Below are 21,307 nucleotides of genomic sequence, written 5' to 3'. Positions count from 1 at the left end.
TGTTGCATTCAGTATCAGACATTGAGGTGAATCTCCATGCTTATAAGTGACTTATGCTGGTAGCCCTGCACTGGACCAAGTTGTACCCAAGTTGCAGTCTTCCAGTATGAATGCTGTTGTCTTTTCCAGTTTGCCCAGTTTGCAGAAATTGTGCACTTCACCCTGCCGGATGGCACCATCAGGAGTGGGCAGGTCCTGGAGGTCATGGGGACCAAGGCCATCATACAGGTAAGGACACCAAAGAGCCTAACAAAGACATGCTCGTTAAATCAGAGAATGGAGCCCCCTTCTCTCGTCATGAGCTGGTATCAAGCGTTCATCTGTGAAAGAAGAGAAACAAATTCCAGACATTATAAAGTCACACAAAGGTGTTAACTGTGCAAGGACATTGTCTTTCTTTGGTATCTGAAAGTTGTATGAGGCGCTGCCCTGATCTGTGGTGCTGAAAGGCAGGTGTACATTAACAGAGCTGAGTGTGTCCCCTGTGCACCTTTATTTGGTCACTGTTAGTGAGACTGTTTGCCTTCCTCCTTCAGACAGGGAGCTCTTGCTATTGCTATTGCCTTTGTGCTATTTTGACTCTTTTCTTCCCTTTTCTCTTATGTGCACTGATTCTTAGGAGCTCTAGAGATCTAGATACAGTAACTGTGTTTACTGTTTGATCCCTACAGGGAAACTAACAGTAAACTCTACTGGCACCCAGAGACACAGGATATTCATTTGAGAAGACTGGCAGCAGACCTCCGAAGTTACTACTGTAACTACACTGTTACTAAACTGTAACAGCTTATTACAGATGTGGTCACCTCAACTCAACAGAGCTTTAGTAGAATTTGCAACAGACAGGCAGTAATTTATCAGTTAAACAATGTGGTACACTGTGTTTTTTTTAAATGCAAGAATTGAGTTTCCCTCTGTGAATTCCTTGTACAAGTGTGTGTCTGTGGGACTCCAGTCCTAAAGATAGCTGTGGTGAATGTTCTTGTTATAAATACTGTGTAAAAAATACCACCAGTGATTGTTTGCATCAGAATTTATTCCTTGATCCTGTTTATCTATCGCATCCTGATTGTTAGTCTGTTTAAATTCTACCATCTATGTATGATAGGTTTAGAGATCATTTATAGAATAAGTTGTACTGTAGAACCTTGATTAAAATCTGCTCTTATTAATCTATATTTCTTTAAATGAAGAACATCAGCCATAATAATAATGAAGGCAAGGAGCAATTCTTTAAGATTCATCAACCTTATTAGAAGTTCAATAGCAGGCGGTATTTTCCAGGTGCTGGAGTATCCTCCTGTCACGTAGTGTTTCAGGTGAGTGAGTGTGGGGGGAGTGTGGTCAGATCTGCCTCCCTGTTCAGCAGGTGCACCCCAGCAGAGCTGGCCTGCCTCTGTGAGAAAGGTCTTCGGTCGGGCCCACCAGTCTTGTGCTTGGAGATCCGGGCACTCCTGATCTTTGTCCTCTGTCTCGTGTGCCCCTCAGCACCTCAGGGGCCTGGAGCTGTGGCCTCCTGTCTCATCCAGCTCAGGACAGATCAGGCTCCTGCCAGAGGGACCAGAATCGAGTAGCGCAGTCAGTTCCTGATTCTAATGTCACTACTCAGTCGAGCTTTGTAGCAGAGTCCAGTTTGTGGAGATGCGCCTCTCTTTCTGTGTGTTGCAGCATGTGCATGTGCTTCTTTCCTTCCTCGTCCTCTGCTTTCACTGTGTCCAGTGCTGGGCTTGTCTGTGGCTCTCACCCCTCTCCTGTCTGTCCCTGTTCTCTCACCCACACGTCTCTTCCTATGGCAGCCTCCTCCTGCTCTCCCTTCCCTGCCGCCTCCCCCTCTTTCTCCCCGGCCGCCTTGTGCCCAGCCCGTGGACAAGGCCCCCGCGCAGGTGACCGGCTCGAGCCCTCTGCTGGCGAGCCGCCCGGAGACACCCCTGGCAGCTGGGGCGCTCTGCTCCAGTTCTGTAGTCCTGCTGCTGAGAGGGAGTGCATCCCCCTTCTCCCGCCCCACCGTGTCTGTGTGCTCCTGGGTTTCCTCGTCAGAGAGTGGGGGGGCTGCAGGAGTGCGGCTCTGTGTCTCAGGCGTGAAGGGAAGGTGTGGGGCCTGTGGGATGGTGACTCGTGTGGGTGGCCCCGCGGCGAGCGCCGCTAAAAAGTCAACGCCCTGGGCGAGGGGAGGGAAGCACCCGTGTGAGGCTAGCAGGGACCACAAATAATACAGAAAGAGTGAAAAACTAACAACAAGGCAAAAAGAAAGAGTACCGCCGTGCTGCGTCACCTCCAGGCTGGGCTCGCCCTGTTTAGCGGGGTCCGCTCTGGTGAGCGAAACAAGAACTTGGTGCATAAGAAAGTGTGCGTGTGCCTGCCCTGGTGAAAGTGCGTGATGGGACAGGCAATAGAAAAAAGGAAAGAAAACACGGGTGCAATCCCCTCCTGGACTCAAACTCCCCCCTGCGTGTCCCGTCGGGGGTGTCCAGTGTGCCTTTATAGGACCTGCCCAGCTGGGGCTCATCCTCTAGGAGCCGGGACAGCTGGGATTGCAGGGGCGAGGCTCCGCCCTTCTACCTAGGCTCCGCCTCCACGCTGGACACGCCCCCGCGTGATGTCACAGTGGGTATGTTTCCAAGGCTAGTACTGTATATTTAAAAAAAAAAGTACTGTATATTTTCTCCATAATGAAATGAGTAAGGTGTACCAGGTGTATTTATTCTGTGCCACTAGGTCAAGAGAGGCTGACCTTTTGCGAAGCCATTGCTCTGTGATTCCATGAGTGTGGTATCAGGCTCACAACACCAGCTGGAAGTCTGAGGCTGAGCATGAGTTATGGTGTCAAAATATCAGTGAATATTTTGTGCGGACTGTTTGTGCGGTGTAGAAGATGATGAGGAAATCATGTTTCAGTTCTTAAATTCCCAGGGAAAATTCCTTTCTCCATTTTAAAAATATAACCATTACAGTAATGGTAAGAATATGCATTTTGAAAATGAATTTTTTTTCACATAATGGAACCTGATGTTATTTGCTGAAATTTATTTGGGGACAAAAATATACCAAGTAATTTTGGGAGGCAGGACTTTTTTTCTTTTATGCTTAAGTCTCGAACATGGCCTGTTATTTTGTTTCAGAGCAGTTTACAATAACACAACTTGTTACTATTTGCAACCTGACATAGTTGACTTCTAACCTCAAGGAAAGTGCGATTCCAAACTTTAAGAGTCCTGCAGATAACATCTCAGGGTGCTGAGGATTTACATTGAAGACAACGTCATGGTTCTTAAGACGTTAAAGGCAATGAAAATGAAATGAAAAAAGGAAATGAAAAAGAATTTCAATTCGGTTAATGCAAGTGTGTTTACAAGAATTGAAAAGTGAAACTCCGAGGTTTAGCATGCAGACATACAGAGCAATATGCCGTAGTTACGAATGCCACAGTAAAGGATGCAGGAGTCAGACGGAGAAGAGGAGAGAGGGCTGGTGGGATTGGAGCTGAAGGCCTGTTCCAGAGGGAGCCCCTCCTGACTGCAGGGGAACGAATGTCTCAGATCCCGCAGAGCAGCAGGTGTGCAGTCTGCATGTGAATGCTGTAGAGCATTGTTTGACTCGTGCTCATGGAAATCAAGCACGTCTCAAACATTCAGCGACAGAAATGCACAGGGATGGCCTTGCACAAGCGTTGTTTTCATATTGCCTGTGCAAAGCAGAATGTTTTTCATGTGGGAATATTTAAGCACTGCCAATCAGCATTGAATGGCAGCTGGCCGCCATGTAACGTGACGCCAGAGGCCTTTTAACCCACATTAATAGTTCCGTGAAGCTCCTGTTGTCTCAGGGCGACTGTGTGGACACAGTGACAGCACTGCTGTAATTGTCCAATTCTGTTTCTGGAGGAGAAGCAGAGGGTTCTTCACGTTTTGAAGTCATCACCTGCTTTGAACCAGGAGAATATTTTAAAATGGCTCAATAGTGAGTTGTCTAATCTTATCTAGTGCTCCGTCTGACAAAATAAAACAGGAAGGTTTGTTGTTTGTGAGACTAGACTTGATGCTCAAAGCTGTGCTGTAGTCCTCCAGGTCAGAAGTGCTGAAATAGATTCCAGCCCAGATCCCAACAGACAATTCGCATCATCTCTTAATGAGCTAATATATTAAGGGCTATGGTGCCCTTAATCTGCTAATTGTCTAATCTGCTAACGAAAACGAGTCATTTGTTTATTTCTGGAGAATAGCTCCGCTGCGACCACAATTATTCTAAAGAAAGATAGAAGCTCTTATTAAGCAAAACGCGAGTTTGATTGTGGTTTGTCTTGTTCAAAGGTTTGTCTTATTTAAACCAGATTTACACAGCACATTGAAGTCTTTTTGAACAAGACAAACAGAACATGTAACGCGATTTCCAAATGTTCCGCTTCCTTGAGCCAAAGATCTGTGAATATTACATTTCCAGATAGAGCCCGATTCAAGACGGACTTGCCCTGAATGCCGCTTTCAACTAAAATCAAGACATGCGGTGTTGATAAATGCCCTCATCGCTAGACATCGGGCCTCTGGGTTTTTATTAACTTTCTTTAGTTTCGATTTATTTTTAACTAGCTGTCTTTTTAGTTTTCTGTGTGGTCAGTGTCCTTCCAGCTTGGGCTTTCCAAATCTAAATAACATTTCTGTCCTCTTTTATAAGCCAAAATATTTGTAAACAGAACTTTCATCTTACAATGAAACATTCAGATGTTTCACACAAACATTATTATTATTATTGACCGTTTACTTCTGGTGAGGATCGCGGTATTATTGTCTCTTGTTATGTTTAATTAATTTTATGTATTAAATATATCTAATAGTTAAATTTTACTTCAGTTTAAACAAGGCCACTCTCTGAAATTAGTAGTCTACCAATACAAGGTAATAAGAAACAATTTCAAAATTCTGCAGTTTACATTAGAGTTCAGGAATAGTATCTAATTGATACTAAACAGTCTGTAATCATCAAAACTAATATGACATAATATTAATTCACTTGCTAATCTCTAATACGCAATATAAAATGCCAAACACCGTATGACGCCCGGGAGAGTTAAAACACGATTCTAACTAGCAGGCTGTTAACAGGTTTTCTTACCGTCATTTTTCCAAATCAAAATGTGTCCTTTTTCTCCACATTTTACACGCCTAATTTAGACTAAACAGCCGAAGCGGCAAACTTAACGAAAGTTTTGTCTGTTAAAGTTTTTCAAAAGCCGGCTCTGCCCGGGTTACTTCACGATTGGAGCACAGTACATTGTATAGGCCGGGGTAAACTAGTTAGTAAAACAGATTTCTGTTTGCATGAAATTTACACACACACACACAAAAATTAAAAATCGATTGAAAATGAATTTTGGTGTTAAATACACAATTCTGTTCTTGCTATAAAAAAACCGTAAATATATTTATGTAATTGTTTTGTGTTAGTGACATTAATTTGCGATTTTACACTTTCCTTGTTTTACAGTATTTAATTTTCAAAATTTCACTTTAATTTTTCAATATTCATTCAAGTCTGGATAATATTTTTTTAATTAATGAAGTAGCGTTTATGTAATCAACGATTTTGTAATGAAATAACTTGCGATGTAGTTACAGTATATGACAAAGTAAGAATACATATAAAATAATGTAACGCATACGGCCATATGCGTTACAAAAATATTAATCGTGCTTACAATCTTCTAAAACATAAAACATTATTATTATTAATAATAATAACATCCTGCTTTTCCATAATATTGTAGGGAAGAACACATTTATCACGTTAATCAGTTTGTTCTACATTGTTCTACAAAATGTAAATAACACCAACTGATATGCCCTAAGTCGTTGTAAAGACCCTTTCAGATCCATACTTACTATTGGTAATAACTGAAATATTCATGTCCTGAGCTTGTATCGGGTTGGAAATCCGAACTGCGTTTAACTGAAAGACAATTTAATGAGTCAGTAGTCGCCCGACTCATCACCTGCAAGTTTACCCTGCAGGAAGGCGTTGTTGCCCCGAGCCCAAAGGAAGAAATAATAAAATACTGTTTCAACAACAGTAAGGAACACAAGCAGGCAAGCAAAAAACACACCTATAACATTTCGTTTTAATATTTTATAGCGTTTATATTTTGTAACAAGTGTTTCACCAGATGAGTGACGCTGTGATTGATAATTTGTATTTAATGTTTTCTGCCTGTGATACTCGGCGACAATGATGTTTCGAAAAAATGTACTTTTTCACCAGTAGTGCTCTATCATAAAAGTATTATTCTAAGTGCTACGGTTCCCGAATTAGCATGACTGCAAGTGAAATAACGGACGTACAGTACTCGAGTATTTATTTTGGTTGAACGCAGGACCGTGGTACATTTAACAGTGGTTGTTGTAACGTCAGTTTAAAACTGAATCAAGTTTTTTTTTTAGATCATGAAATCTTCTCTACAATTTTTACAATTATGAGCAGATTTAGTTTTGTTTGGTAATTTGAGCAAATTTGCTGGTGAAGTCAGTGCACCATTACGGCTGGTTTTTCAGAATTCTAACTAAAATTTGCTGAAGAGCTCACTGTACAGTTTTGTTTAGGCAGCATGTCTGAAACACCCATACTGTAGCACTGATCATATGATTTCTCTCCAGGTTGGTTTCCTTATAAGCTGATTCTCCGTTATTAGAACTTATTTTTTACGTAATAATAATAATAATAATAATAATAATAATAATAATAATAATAATAATAATAATTGCTTACACCTGTATAGCGCTTTTCTGGACACTCCACTCAAAGCGCTTCACAGGTAATGGGGATCCCCCCCCCCAGTGTGCAGCCCCACCTGGATGGATAAGTAAGAAGTGCAGCATGACGAGAATTATAATGAAGTTTTTTTTCGCTAATCCTTTTTACATTTATTTTTTCAAGATAGTTTCAATTCTAAAGGTAGCATTAAATACGTTTGTGATTTTTTTTCTAATTGCAGTAATTAAATATCACTAACAAGTAAAACGTAATTATTTTAAATCAAAGTAATGTTGCTGGGTATGTTAAAATGCTTTGTCGACTTAAATGAAAGCTAGCAATTACAATTAAAAATGTACTCTTAAGAATATTGCCTACTTGTGATCAGGTTCTGCTATAGATGATGATCGTGAGTAAATTAGGTTGTAATACACTGTCAAAGATCAGGATTCATATTACGCAATGAAAAGCGTAGAATTACCAAAATCCTTAAAGTTACCGCACATCGGAAATGTTCGCTGTTTGTTGAAGGCTAAAGAAAAGCAGACTGCTCTCTCTGGCCCGTGCTGAAGACCTGGACTGAGCTCCTGTCTTTCCTCGCAGGTTTTCGAAGGGACTTCCGGCATCGATGCCCAGAGGACCACCTGCGAATTCACGGGGGACATCCTGCGCACACCGGTGTCCGAGGACATGCTGGGTGCGTGAGAGACCACCCACCGGCCCGGGAGCGGTGTGTGTGTGTGTGTTGTGGGGGGGAGTTGACTACTGTAAACCAGAGCTACACACAGGTTTCAGCAAGTAGCAGAGCAGGTACGCGGCTGCAGGCTGGAGAGCTTATTAACTGTACAGTATGACATCGCGGGCCCCCCTGCGTCTCCACACACCACAAAACACACTGGTGGTGCCGGTCATAAATATATAGGACTTTCAACAAACTTGAAAAGATGGACTCTGAACCAGCTAAAACGAGTTTGAGCAATTTTATAAAGTTTATTATTATTATTATTATTATTAGTTTAACATAAGTTGACGTGCAAAAAATAAAAGATCGCGTAGGGTGCGAATTCGTTTGCCATTAACCTGGACGTTTTAGTTGTTTTAAGCAACAGTTTTCCCGCCGGTACATACAGTATACTTCACTGTCCCCTAGACAAGCGTTTGTTTTCCTCCTTTCCTTTTTGGAAAAAAGTACAGAAATCTCAGGAAATAAGAACGTTGGTCGTTTGTAAAATATGGAACCATAAAATGTCTTACTTAATTTATTTATATTATCTTATAGTACATCATTTTGAATTAACTGACAAACGGAATTATTTCTACGTTTTTTAAAAGTATGAGCTAATTAAATTTGTTCGAAAAGCACAGGCTATAGAACTAAATGCAATAATAATTTTGGTATCGCAATCAATTTCGTTTCATATCTAAAAATCTAATAAATCGAAATCCGTTGTCAGCCATTTAGAAAATATTGAGATCGTAACTCAATGCCGTATAAACGCGTTAAATTAACAGAAAGTAAACTTTCACTGTTACTTCGGTCTTCCTATAAATAGACTGTAAAATAAAATCATGTCTACGTCGTATCTACGGTCTTGTGCAATTGATAATCAAATATATTATTAAAATGTATATATGATATATTATATATAAAAAGTAGATAATTTGTTCTGATGACTGTGAACAGATCACACGCTGTAGTTGAATCTGCGCAAACAAAACAACTATTCATATCTTATATACAAGCATTTCAGCAGTTTCTGCACGCCCTATTTTCATATATTTGTCTATACATTTTGTTAGAAGGAAATTTCAAGTTGGCAACAGTTCTTGTCTGTAATCGTTTAGAGACCCGTACGCCACAGCAAGAAGGGTTTGTGGGTCCAAAGAGACGGGATCTGGGTCTCCATCGAGCCCGTGTCGACGAGGCCGTGTTTGCCAGAGCTACTTCGACCGTAATTGTGATAAATGTACATTTAACACCATATTTACACAAACGAGTAGGTTGGTTGTACAACAGATATTTTCCCTTAATGTAGCTGATTACAACACAATTTTCCTTCATTTAAGAATGTTCTTTTTATAGCTGGGGTATCCCATATGTATTGTGCGATATAGTCCCTGACGGAGCTTCAGACGGGAGAAGAAAATGAGACTTATTCTGCTGTATATAAGCGGCTTTACACAAAAAATAACGACTACACCTTCAGCAGCGGCGACTGCACAGACAAGGGCGGTCAGGTTTGCTCTCCGAATGGAGTGAATTCAGAAACACGCGACAGGGGGTTTGTTTCGATGAGTTCGATGGTACCAAGCGGGGATGAAGTTCGTGTGTTGGTGTCCCTTATTATTCAGACCAAAGGCATTGAAAAAACAATCGGAAAATAAACGACTTGTTCAGGTCTCTCCAGTCCGGAGCGCCTGTACATCTTGGGTGGGGGTTAGGCGATGAAGGTGACCTACAGGTGGCGCTATAGTTATGAGGAATGTAGCTCGTGGAATACTGCCTGCTCAAAGATAATACACAACCCCACCCACCCATCTCCTAACTGCTCCAGCCAGTACAGGGTCATGGGGAGCCGGAGCAGTTCCAGCAAGCAACAGGCACAAGGCAGGGCACACTCAGTTCGTCACAGGGCAGGCAGACGCTCTCACGCCAGGGCCAGTCTTCCCAGAAACCAAGTAACCCACCAGCAGCTGTGGGAGGAAATGGGCTCGCCCGGACGAAACCCACAGGAACCCGGGGAGCGCCCCAGGTCCAGAATTGAACCCCAGCAATGCTAACCACTGTGCCATCACGTCGCCCCATAATACTCCACGATTCTGTGTAAAGTCTCTATTATCAGCACGCTGATGGACAAGGCCAGGGTTGCCTAAGAGCTCAACTTGGCCATGATGACGATAACCTCGCCGCGAAGGCACTGCTCGGTGGGCCCTGCGGATCGTGATCTTGTTCGAAGGATCACGGAGAAGGAATTCTTTTCAGACTTCTCAGGGTGTTCATATCGGACAGTAAGAATTATTGATACCACGGCTACTAGACTGTGTTCTAATGGGTTATTAAGCGTACTGAAGGGTACTGCCGTATTGATCGGATGAGGAAATGTCTGAGCAGGAGGCGGCAGTGGAGCAGGAATCTCTGCTCCCGAAGCTGTAAAGGGCATCAGTGGACTAATCCCTTAGTCCTGAAGCTGCTGACCCTTAGCTGCCCTTTTTAAGACAATTCCAGGTAAGCTAGGTGGAAGAGATGGAAGAGCATTCCACTGGAAAACAGCAGCACAAGGCTGCCTGAGCGGTGCGCACAGGTCACATTCAGCTGAGCTCCGTGAAGGGAGGAGACTTGTGTCAGTGAGCAGTCAGGGTGTGTAAGAGACGTATGCTACTGGAGTGGGCTGTATCGAGCAGACGTGTACAGTGTACAAAGGGAAGAGTAAGAAAAGGTTCATTCTATGCTGAAAAGTAAAACATAGAAAAAGTCAAAGACGGTGGTTCTTTACGCAAAGGATTGTAGGAGTATGGAACAAGCTGCCCAGCTGTGTTGTCGGAGCCAATACCCTGGCTTCCTTCAAGAGACTGTCAATTAGCTGCCAGCTGCCAAATGACCTACAGTAAATGAGCAAAGTGGTCTCCTCTTGTTTGTAACCTCCCCCCCCAGCCTCTCAAACGCAGGAGCAGTAAGATGTGCTGTGTGTTCTCTCTCAGGGCGTATCTTCAACGGATCAGGGAAGTCCATTGACAAGGGGCCAGCGGTGACGGCTGAGGATTTCCTCGATATCAATGGTGAGTAAAGCGTATCTGCGCTCATTCTGCTCCAGGCATTTCGAGCTCCAGATGCAGCGGAGTTTGACACGTTCTGGGCAGGACGTCGTCTCCCGTTCTGAGATCTAGAGGCTCACAGGCCATCGTACCTCCAGGGTTGTACTTGCTTTCCCAGCTCGGTCAGCCCGATGAGCCCCCACAGCAATGCCACCTTCTTCCTCCAGAGGCCACAGAACAGCTCAAGCTCAAACACAGCCAGCCCTGTGCAGATCTTCACCCGGGAGAAGGACCCGTGTCCCAGCCCAGTTGTAACAATTGACATGAGGCTGAGTAAAAGGGGCTTTTATAATTGGAGAACTGGGAGTTTGACCCTGACACCACAGCTGTGATTAACATAGAAATACAGCCATTTGATCAGCTGCAGGTCATTGCAGCTACAGGCACTTACACAGATTGTACCACCTATCCAGCATCATGTAGTAAAGATGGTGTTTTGAAGACCTGCTGATTATCAAGAGCCTGCAGTTAATACAGCTTGAGATGTTTCACACTGCTTAATAATGGAAGTCTTATCAGTGGTCTTCACTTGACTAGGGCACCAGTGTCATACTTTGAATTGCTCAGCAGTTAATTACTTTGGCTCCTTGGCTCCTTCTACATGGCTGTACTCTCTATCTCTACTCAGGTTGGGTTTGGTTTTCTTTCAGACCTTAAAGGTCTTTCAGTCCTGGTGGTTTTCAAGCACAGATCCCACAATCCTAATTCATGAGACTCCACAAAACTCTCTGTAATACCAACAGCTCCTCTCTGCTGTATTCTGATGCTGCAGTACTCCGGATTGACTTCAGTTTAAGAGCTGGATCTGTGGCAAGGAGCAGGTTTCTCCGAACGGGCCTGGCGAGCGGCTCACCCCTCTCTCCACTGCAGGCCAGCCCATTAACCCCCAGATGCGGATCTACCCCGAGGAGATGATCCAGACCGGACTCTCGCCCATCGATGCCATGAACAGCATCGCACGCGGACAGAAGATACCTATCTTCTCTGCGGCAGGCCTGCCACACAACGAGGTGAGGAGCACGCACACTGAGACCAGGGGTACAGCTCCGGGCAGAAGGACTTCATGAGAAAGGTTACGAATCATCTGGCCCATCTCGCCTGGTTTGTAGTTAGTAGCTAATTGGTCTGACTTAGTGCTCCATGTTGGTAGCGCAGCCACTTGAACTGCTTGCGTTAGGAGAATCTTGAGACTAGCTGTGAGTATCTCCTCTGATCCCTCCCATGTTCTGCAGAATACCAGCTGATACCTCAAAACCTCAATGCAGAATTAAGAAAATGAGAAATTCCTTGATCCCACTCTCATTACCAGTATCTTACCTCATGAAAGAAGCCAGGGTATCAGCTTCATCAACACTGCTGAGTAGCTTGTTCCACTCTCTTTCATCCTTTAGAGCAGGGGGTTCGTGGGAGTGTGATGGAAACGTCAATGTCTAATTGAATAGTCCTATTAATAAATAACAATGTAATAATAAGAATAAGAAAACAACAGTAGTAATATTAATATTTTACCAAGTGAAAAGAAGCATGTTAAGAGGGTTGCTGTAGCATTTATCTACATTCATTGAAAAGTTTGATTTAGTTAAAATCTCAAGGGGGTACTTGAGGCAAATAATTTAGGTTGAAGGGGTTCAGCTGACAAAAAAGGCTGGGACCCCCTGCTTCAGAGTAAAGCAGTGCATCCTGCTCTTTTTTTCAAATGTCTTTCCTTGTAATTTCCACCCGTCTCCTCTGGTTTTCGGTTTTGAAGAAAGCCTGGTCAGTTCCCTTTCTAGTTTAGTGTGTGCATGTCAGGATCTTTTGTTGGAATGAGTCTGGCCGTGGTCGAGTCTGCGGTTTGGTCTGATAGTGACAGTGAGTGGCTGGGAAACAGTTTGAGAGGCTGGGGGGGGGGGTCCTTCAGGTGGGGAGTGTGGCACTGGGGCTTGGACTCTTCTCAGTGAGAAAGGGATCTCGATACCCTCAGCCACCACCATGTCACCACAGGGTGTGCAAACATCAAACACAGTAACGCCTGATACACAGTGAGTGTCTGTGCATTTCGAATGTGTATGCACTTGTAGCAGTGCTTTATTTCTGACAAGTATATGACAAGTGGCATGCAGGCATGCTGAGAGTGGAGGCTGACCTGCTCTAACCCTGTGCCCAGATTGCAGCCCAGATCTGCAGGCAGGCTGGCCTGGTGCAGCAGCACAAGAGTGTGATGGATCACCACGAGGACAACTTCGCCATCGTCTTTGCGGCCATGGGGGTGAGTGTACTGCTCCGGCTGCTCCAGCTGCTCCGGCTGCTCCAGCTGCTCCGGCAGCACCAGCTGCTCCGGCTGCTCCGGCTGCTCCGGCAGCACCGGCTGCTCCGGCTGCTCCGGCTGCTCCGGCAGCACCGGCTGCTCCGGCTGCTCCGGCTGCTCCGGCAGCACCAGCTGCTCCGGCAGCACCAGCTGCTGCAGCTGCTCCAGCTGCTCCCTGCTCAACCCTGAGAAAGCCTCGGGTTCACAGCTGAGCACTGGCCTCAGATTACTGCCGGTGCAGTGAACAGAGGTTTGAGGTCCGCAGTGCCTCCCAGCCAGGTGCGGTACACTGCTCCTGCATAAGCCTGCAAGCCACAATCACAATCCCATCATTCTCAGTGACCGCCTGCTCTTAGATGAATACCATAACCCTGAACGTTTTTCCTTGTTCCATAGGTGAGTAACTAAAGAGTAACAAATGAGTGAACATGAGACGGTACTGGTCATTAGGTCTTCCAGTTTATAACATAAACTGGTAAATTTCTGGCAGAGAAAACTCTCTTAAATGCATTCTGATAATTTTATGCATGACTACCACAACAGAAACGCTACACATCTTCAGTGTAATCCTGAGCTTTAAATGAGTGTGAAGGAAATTCATTATCTTAACTGGAGCAAGCTGAGGCTTTTCAAAGGTCTTCAGCCTTTTATGATATAAAGAGACCAATAATACCTGCTACGGTAGGTAATTGCCCTTTTTTTCCACTATAGCTGTTTACCATTTGTTAATACAAAGTAGTTTTACTAACGAAGAAGCAAAGAAACAATCACAATTTTCCTAATGTATTCATAGTGCTAGTTTCCATCAGAAGGGTTCAATTCAAAGCTGACTTGACATCTCAGAGCTTCACCATGCTGTTTCTTGAAGGCTTTTAGTGCTTCAGTCTGTATAGCACAGGCTGAGAGCTGTACTGACACCCACAGACCTTTGCATGAAGGGCTGCATTGCCTCCTGCTCTCGGCAGTGTCTCCGCTCACTCTTAATCCCTTCGCTCCCTGGCCCTGGCAGGTAAACATGGAAACAGCACGCTTCTTCAAGTCCGACTTCGAGGAGAACGGATCCATGGACAATGTCTGCCTCTTCCTGAACCTTGCCAACGACCCCACGTGAGTGCTCTCTCCGGGCTCCCCCTCGCTCTGTCTCAGAGATTCCCAGCCTGGCCGAAGCGTCCCGCGATAGCATGGAGCTCGCGGGGGTCGAAGCTATGATGTCAGATGGGGGGAGTGCCATCCCTGTTTCCATAAAGTGCATATTGTATTGTAACGTGGGCAAAGGCTTAAGTATGTCCAATTCAGCAAATAGTTTAGTTATATAAAAGGATCACTTACAATGACAGACCACAGCCTCTGCATGCCTCAAGCACGGAGATGGATACTCCCGGTGTATTATCCAGAGATGTTCTGTAGTGAACAGTTACAAAGAGATCAGGAGTGAAGGGCCCAGTGGGTTTGGAGCTGATAGTCTCTCAGTGGCTGTGGTCACATCCCCTGGGACCTGATGACTTGCTTGTTCAGCACAGGTTCACCTTTGATAGCTGTTCTCTCAGTCAGGCTGTGATACACATGTGTGGCGTGAATGGGCATTAAGTAAAGGCTCTGTGTGATCTCAAGGGCAGGGTGACGTGCACATGGCTTGTGTCTATATTAGGGGTGTCCAGTCCTGGTGCTGGGGGGCTGCTGTGTCTTTTCTAGGTCTCATCAAAGCAGCAGCACCTGAAGAGCTGGGAGAAGCTGTGAAAGCGGTCCAGTTCAGCAGCTTATGAGCTGCTTTAGTTCTTTAAGAGCAGAGTAGGAATGAAAACTTGCAGACATATTGGGCTTCCAGGATCAGGATTGCCCACCCCTGGAGTTAATGTAAACTGTACTGCCTCATATTTTCTGCACTGTACATGTTTATTTCCAATTGTCTGCTTAGGGCAGGAGTTCTCAACTCCAATCCAGTTTTTTTTCTGCTTGAGCCCTTAATGACCAAATTGAACACATTATTTGGTTAACTGATCAAGCTGAAGTGTCCTCGGAGCTGGAGATTTAAAGAGATCTATACGAGCTGCTGGACAGCGGCGCTCCAGGGGAGTGGGTCTCCTGGCTTGGGGGATAAAAGACAGTAAAGCTTGCAGTGTGCCCTTCTCATCTGGAAACACCCACTCAAGCTGTGCCTGTTGACTGTGCAGAATCGAGCGCATCATCACCCCGCGCCTGGCCCTCACCACTGCTGAGTTCCTGGCCTACCAGTGTGAAAAGCACGTGCTGGTCATTCTCACCGACATGAGCTCGTATGCTGAGGCCCTGAGAGAAGTAAAGTCCTCACAGCACCGCCATCACACGCCACAGCACCACAGCACCTACACACTGCTTCATATGTGCTGAAGAGACACTGACGCGCCGACGACACAGTGACGTCACACTGACACAGCGAGACATTGACACAGTGACAACACACTGACACCGACGACACACTGACACAGCGAGACATTGACAACACACTGACACAGTGATGACACACTGACACTGACGACACACTGACACAGCGAGACATTGACACAGTGACGACACACTGACACAGTGAGACATTGACACAGTGACAACACACTGACACTGATGACACACTGACACAGCAAGACATTGACACAGTGACGACACACTGACACAGTGATGACACACTGACACAGCGAGACATTGACGACACACTGACACAGTGAGACATTGACACAGTGACAAAACACTAACACAGCGAAACATTGACACAGTGACGACACACTGACACAGCAAGACATTGACACAGTGACGACACACTGACACAGCGAGACATTGACACAGTGACGACACACTAACACAGTGAGACATTGACACAGTGACGACACACTGACACAGCGAGACATTGACACAGTGACGACACACTGACACTGATGACACACTGACACAGCGAGACATTGACACAGTGACGACACACTGACACAGTGAGACATTGACACAGTGACGACAAACTGACACAGCGAGACATTGACACAGTGATGACACACTGACACAGCGAGACATTGACACAGTGACGACACACTGACATGCTGACAGGTGGATAAGAAGGACAAACACTCACACAGTGACTCGATACACTGTCTGTCCTGCATGTCCCTCTGCTCTGTCTTCAGGATGGACCTCTGTGCTCTGTCTCTAGGTGTCAGCAGCCCGGGAGGAGGTACCAGGAAGACGGGGTTTCCCCGGTTACATGTACACAGACCTGGCCACCATCTACGAGAGAGCAGGGCGAGTGGACGGCAGGCAGGGCTCCATCACACAGATCCCCATCCTCACCATGCCCAACGATGGTCCGTCCCTCTCTGTGTGTCTCCCTCTTAATCCTTCTGCCTCTCCCTGCATGTGCACAACAGCATAAGGACAAGAGGAGCCAATCAGCCCATCAAACTCATTTGGCAGTCAGTAGTAAATTGATCCAAGGATCTCTTCCAGCTGTTTCTGGAAAGGAGGCAGGGTATCAACTTCAATCATATGACTGGGTAGTTAGTTCCACACTTCCACAACCCTCTGTGTAAAGTAGTTCCTCCTGTACTTGGCTTTACATGCATTTCTACCTACAGTAGCTACCTAAGCTCACATTAAACTGTACATTCTGAAGATGTTTACTTCGTTAGTGACCTTGATGATTTTGAATACTTGTATTAGATTCTCTCATAGTCTTCTCTGCTCATTAGTAGAAAGCTTCAGCTCTTTCATCTTTTCAGGGTAGGAACAAGCTTCTGTATCTGTTAATGAAAAATGAAGAAAGCACCTGTGGTGTTAATTCTCCCTTTCTTCTCTTTCATCTTTTGGTATTTGAAGAACAATTAAATTGTTCAGAATTTTTTTTCTGAATACTGTGGAATTTGGATATTTCAGTTGAATGCCCAGTTAGTTATTCGTCTGCCTTGTTTGAATTCTGTCTGAATGTCTCTCTCTGTCTCTTTGGAATTTCTTCTCCAGGTCTGCTTCTGCTGCACATGCCCTGTCCGCTCAACTGTCTGTCTCTTCCTTTTACTGCTTTCACTAACCAGTCATTCTCCTCTTCCTGGACCAGTCCTACAGTATGTGTCTGGAGGCCAGGGTGTGCGAGACTGTGACAAGAGGTGTGCCCAGACTATAAGCGAACTCAGCCATTTGACTCCCTTGTCCATCAGATCCAACCCACTCTATAACCCAGGGCCGCCCGGTTCTAGTCTTCAAGAGCTACAGCCCTGCAGTAGGTCAATGGGTCTATTTTAACAGGGAAAGTCAATACCTTCAACATAATTGACTTGGTCTAGTAATTCTGACATCACCTGGCACAAACCCCAGAGGCACTGTGGCCGAATATCACCATACCTTCAGTAAACTCAACCAAAGCAGTTGGTTATGAATGGGCTTCCCAGCTGCAAGTCTGTGTGTGATATTTGAGATCTTCTTTCCTGTGGAATGGAAATGTGCATTCTGCCTTTGATTCCTCTTTTTCCTTTTTCTCAAAGATATCACACACCCCATCCCTGACCTGACAGGGTTCATCACAGAGGGGCAGGTGTACATCGACAGACAGCTGCACAACAGACAGGTCGGTGAAGAGGAGAGGGGCTGCAGTCTGAAGACTGCTCTCTCTGTCTCACCCGTGTCTACCACGGGAAACTCTCACACCACAGTTCCTTCTACATTTAACATGAGCTCACCTTGGTTTTACTAGCTGTTGATCAGAAGAGTGGTGTTTAACACCAGTGTGTTGCAGGGCCCAGGTTACAGGCTCCCTGTTTTCGTGGGGGTTTTCACTGGGTGTTCTGTTTTCCACACACTCCAAAGATGTGTAAGATCGGTGTGATTGGCTGCTCTGCGTTGTGCCTTTCCTGTGGGCTGGTTTGTTCCCAGCATATTTATGGGACTAAAGAGAAACAGATCCGAATGAGCAGGATGGAGCGAATGGCTCCCTCTCTGTTGTCTCTCTAATGTGCTGATGTTCTGCTCTGCTATGGTTTTGTCATGTTTGCACTGTGTGCTACAGAAATAGACTATGATGATACTATAGATATGGGCTTGGCCATACTGGGCCATACAGGGCAGAAGGTCATTACTGACCAGCGCTGCGTGTCCCTCTGCAGATCTATCCGCCCATCAACGTGCTGCCCTCGCTGTCCCGCCTCATGAAGTCGGCCATTGGGGAGGGAATGACCAGGAAGGATCATGCTGACGTCTCCAACCAGCTGGTGAGGTCGTGACTCCACACCCACAGACCCAGCGCCACAGCGCCACACACTGACACGAGCCAGGACTGCCCTGCTACAGCTTCCGATTTCCACCTGACCATAAAGCTGTGCACAGAGGTTTTGTGATGCCAAGGCAATGCCAATGTTTGGCTCCTATCCGTAGACGTGTTTGGCACATGTTTAATCCCGAGAGTCATGTGCACACCTGTAGTCAGTGCCAAAATACATACACTCAGCTTGGCTGTCGGTTTGGGCATGATGTGAATGCATGTGTGTGGTGTGTCCTGCAGTATGCCTGCTATGCCATTGGGAAGGACGTGCAAGCGATGAAGGCCGTGGTGGGAGAAGAAGCTCTGAGCCAGGAGGACCTGCTCTTCCTGGAGTTCCTGCACAAGTTTGAGAGGCGGTTCATCTCTCAGGGTAGGTGACAGGGCTCGAATGACACTAACAGTACTCAGAATAATACAGAGCCCTGAAGTACTTAGATATAATCATGTAATTCAGATGAATCTCTTAACAGAAAATGGATCGGACATAAATAAATAATAGTGCGCGTCATACAGTGTCTGATGTAGATGCTGAAGCAGAAGGATCATATTTACACTATGGACATGGAGCCACACAGTCTAATCTGGCAGGGATCTGTTACAATATGAAGAATATGAGTTGCTATAATAATAATGGTGCTTTGCTCCCGGCAGGTCCCTATGAGAACCGCTCTGTATTTGAGTCTCTAGACATTGGGTGGGAGCTCCTGCGCCTCTTCCCCAAGGAGATGCTGAAGAGAATCCCGGTGTCGATCCTGAACGAGTTCTACAGCCGTGACGGTCCCAGACAGCCCCCGAACAAGCCCCAGAGACAGCCCACCCCATCGGCACCGGAGACAGAGAGCCCTCCTTCCAAAAAGCCCTCCCAGTGATCCACAGCCCTGCGGCGACAGAAGGCCCAGCCCCTTCAGTGCTCTCAGCGCTCTAGTGTTGAACACGCTGCAGACAAGATCACCCACACGGCTCGTCCACATGCTAGCAGGACCGCTGTAACTGCCAGTGCATCTGAAGCACAGATACTTGAGATCAAAGATGGGTTATGTTATAATTCCTTGTGCAATTTTGTGTTCTGTTACATTTATGCATATAAAGCTTAATGAAAAGGATGAAATAACTATGCATTTCAATGTTGTTTTCTACAAAGCAATACATCCTCACTTCTGCATTCACTGCCTCATTCAGTGTTGTTTGGTTTTAATTGCGGTGCGGTGGCTCTGTGGCACAGGATCTGTGCCTGTGGCTGGAAGGTTGCTGGTTCGTATCCCGTGGCTGGCAGAGGAATCCTACTCCGTTGGGCTCCTGAGCAAGGCCCTTAACCCCAACTGCTCCAGGGACGCTGTGTAAAATGGCTGACCCTGCACTCTGACCCCAAGCTTCTCTCCCTGTCTGTGTGTCTCATGGAGAGCAAGCTGGGGTCTGTGAAAAGACCCATTCCTAATACAAGAAATTGTATATGGCCAATAAAGTGATCTTAAATGCTACTAGAAGGCAACAGAGTATAGCTCCCAACACAGAGAGATGCTAAGGCTCAGTGAAACCTTGGAAGTGATTGTTATTGAGAAATCTAAACCCGCTGATACCATATGGAGTAAAGTATAGTTTCTACAGTATGTAGACTTTCTTCAGCTCTGGTCCTGAGCACTTCACCCCTGTGGGGGAACTCTGCTCGTGGGACATGTCTGTGGTCCTCAGTCCTCAGCTGGGTCATTAATCACCAGGGCTAACTGTAAGTGATTTGCTAGCTGGTGTTGAGTGTTTTTTTGCACTCAAGTCTTGGTTTAAAAAATACCCAAGCTGAAATGCATTTTTTCCAAAATCTACAGTACACGGAATATCCTGCCATCTCTCCTCAACCTGCTAATTAAGAATTGTCTTTCTTAGATTTTACTGAACAGCTCTAAATAGGCAATCAAGCAATGGTGAATAGACACAGGTGGGGATCACTGTATCAGACTACTATGGTCAGCATATTCCTTCTGCTCCAGTCCAGTTGTTTACTGTAGATGTCAGCTCACACACCGGACTGAGGGCAGTCCTGAAACTCATCTATTAGCACAGCATTTATACCAATTATAAGTCCTGGTCAGGTGTTTAAGAGGTGAAACTAAGGTCTTACATGGCAAATGGAAAGAAATTGGCCTGTGACTGGGCTGGAGCAAAAACCAAAAGACACAGAGGTGACCCAGGACCAGGACTGAGAGCCAGTGTGCTGTGAGATGAGTGCTGAGTGCAGACAAAAAGCCTCAACCAGCGAACAGCTCGATTACTGGCAGCAGTTGGCACTGCCGATTAGGGCCAGTTGGAACAGAGGACCAGGCCTGAGCACCACCGGTGTGTGTGAGCAGATCAAGGGCTGTGTGTTCAGGAGGAGGCCCGTCCTTAGGGGCCCCAGCCTTGACTGTGGATCAAGCTAGAGAACGGCGAAGGAAGATGGGTCCAGCCTTCAGTACTGAGGCAACGGGCAGAGGCAGGAGGAGCTAGCCGTGCTCAGGCTGGCTCTGAGGCTTTATTCTCACTCTCTTTGCCTTGTTTCAGTCCTTCAGGATTGGGCCTTCCAGTTTCTTTTCTCCCTTTCCAGTTTGGCCTTGCGCTTCGACCTTGTCTGCTTCCCGCACTCTTTCTTCCCTCTTCTGTCCTCCTGTGAATCCACCCTTCCATCCCTTTTCTCAGTGCGTCACAGGAATTTACTGAGACATCAGGCATTAATAGATAGCATGTCGCTTTTCAGAATCAGGGTCGTAATGAAGCCATTTTGTAACCAGAAAGGAATATTTTCAGTTTGTTTTTCAATTCTACTTGCCTCTACCCTGGGATAATTAAATAAAAATATGTGCTCGCGAGTTTATTTATATTTTGCACCTTGGTCCATGCCTTTTCCATGGGCTTCCTTTGAGAAAAAGCAGGGGACAATATGTGTTCCCAGCCACCCCCGCTACACTCACAAGCACGCTTGTCCAGATAGAAGGGACAAGAGACTTCTCTTACTGTATCTAAGAGAATATAAGACAGATCTGTACGATACTCCTCAAACCCCTGCCACACATCCCCCAGCCTCCTCTTCCACACACCCAATCACATGCTTCCACAGAAAGAGGGTGCGTCTGTGGCTCGGCGCGGGGACACATCCTCTTCCCTTTAAACCCACGTGCCTTGCATACATACAGGAAAGCCATGGCTTAGTTGCTGGCTTTGCAGACTTGAATTCG

General features: G+C 45.7%; 1 protein-coding gene across 1 annotated transcript in view; it reads left to right on the top strand.

Moving 5' to 3' along the window:
* LOC148842026 (V-type proton ATPase subunit B-like) overlaps window positions 1-19,275 on the top strand; it is a 45,883-nt gene extending 26,608 nt beyond the window's left edge. Inside the window, exons 3-14 of the mRNA XM_088919689.1 lie at window positions 130-228; window positions 7,342-7,435; window positions 10,438-10,515; window positions 11,422-11,561; window positions 12,698-12,799; window positions 13,848-13,945; window positions 15,010-15,133; window positions 16,011-16,161; window positions 17,332-17,414; window positions 17,950-18,054; window positions 18,345-18,474; window positions 18,756-19,275. Coding sequence (XP_088775815.1) covers window positions 130-228; window positions 7,342-7,435; window positions 10,438-10,515; window positions 11,422-11,561; window positions 12,698-12,799; window positions 13,848-13,945; window positions 15,010-15,133; window positions 16,011-16,161; window positions 17,332-17,414; window positions 17,950-18,054; window positions 18,345-18,474; window positions 18,756-18,973 — 1,422 coding nt within the window. The 3' untranslated portion in view covers window positions 18,974-19,275. The remainder of the gene's footprint in view (window positions 1-129; window positions 229-7,341; window positions 7,436-10,437; window positions 10,516-11,421; window positions 11,562-12,697; window positions 12,800-13,847; window positions 13,946-15,009; window positions 15,134-16,010; window positions 16,162-17,331; window positions 17,415-17,949; window positions 18,055-18,344; window positions 18,475-18,755) is intronic.
* The last annotated feature ends 2,032 nt before the right edge of the window (window positions 19,276-21,307 follow it).

Source organism: Atractosteus spatula, chromosome 1 (genome assembly GCF_055471065.1).
Source record: "Atractosteus spatula isolate fAtrSpa1 chromosome 1, fAtrSpa1.hap1, whole genome shotgun sequence".
In the NCBI taxonomy this organism is placed as follows: Eukaryota; Metazoa; Chordata; class Actinopteri; order Semionotiformes; family Lepisosteidae; genus Atractosteus; species Atractosteus spatula.
The sequence above is the reverse complement of the archived record's forward strand: the minus strand, read 5'-3'. Positions and strand labels throughout refer to the sequence as shown.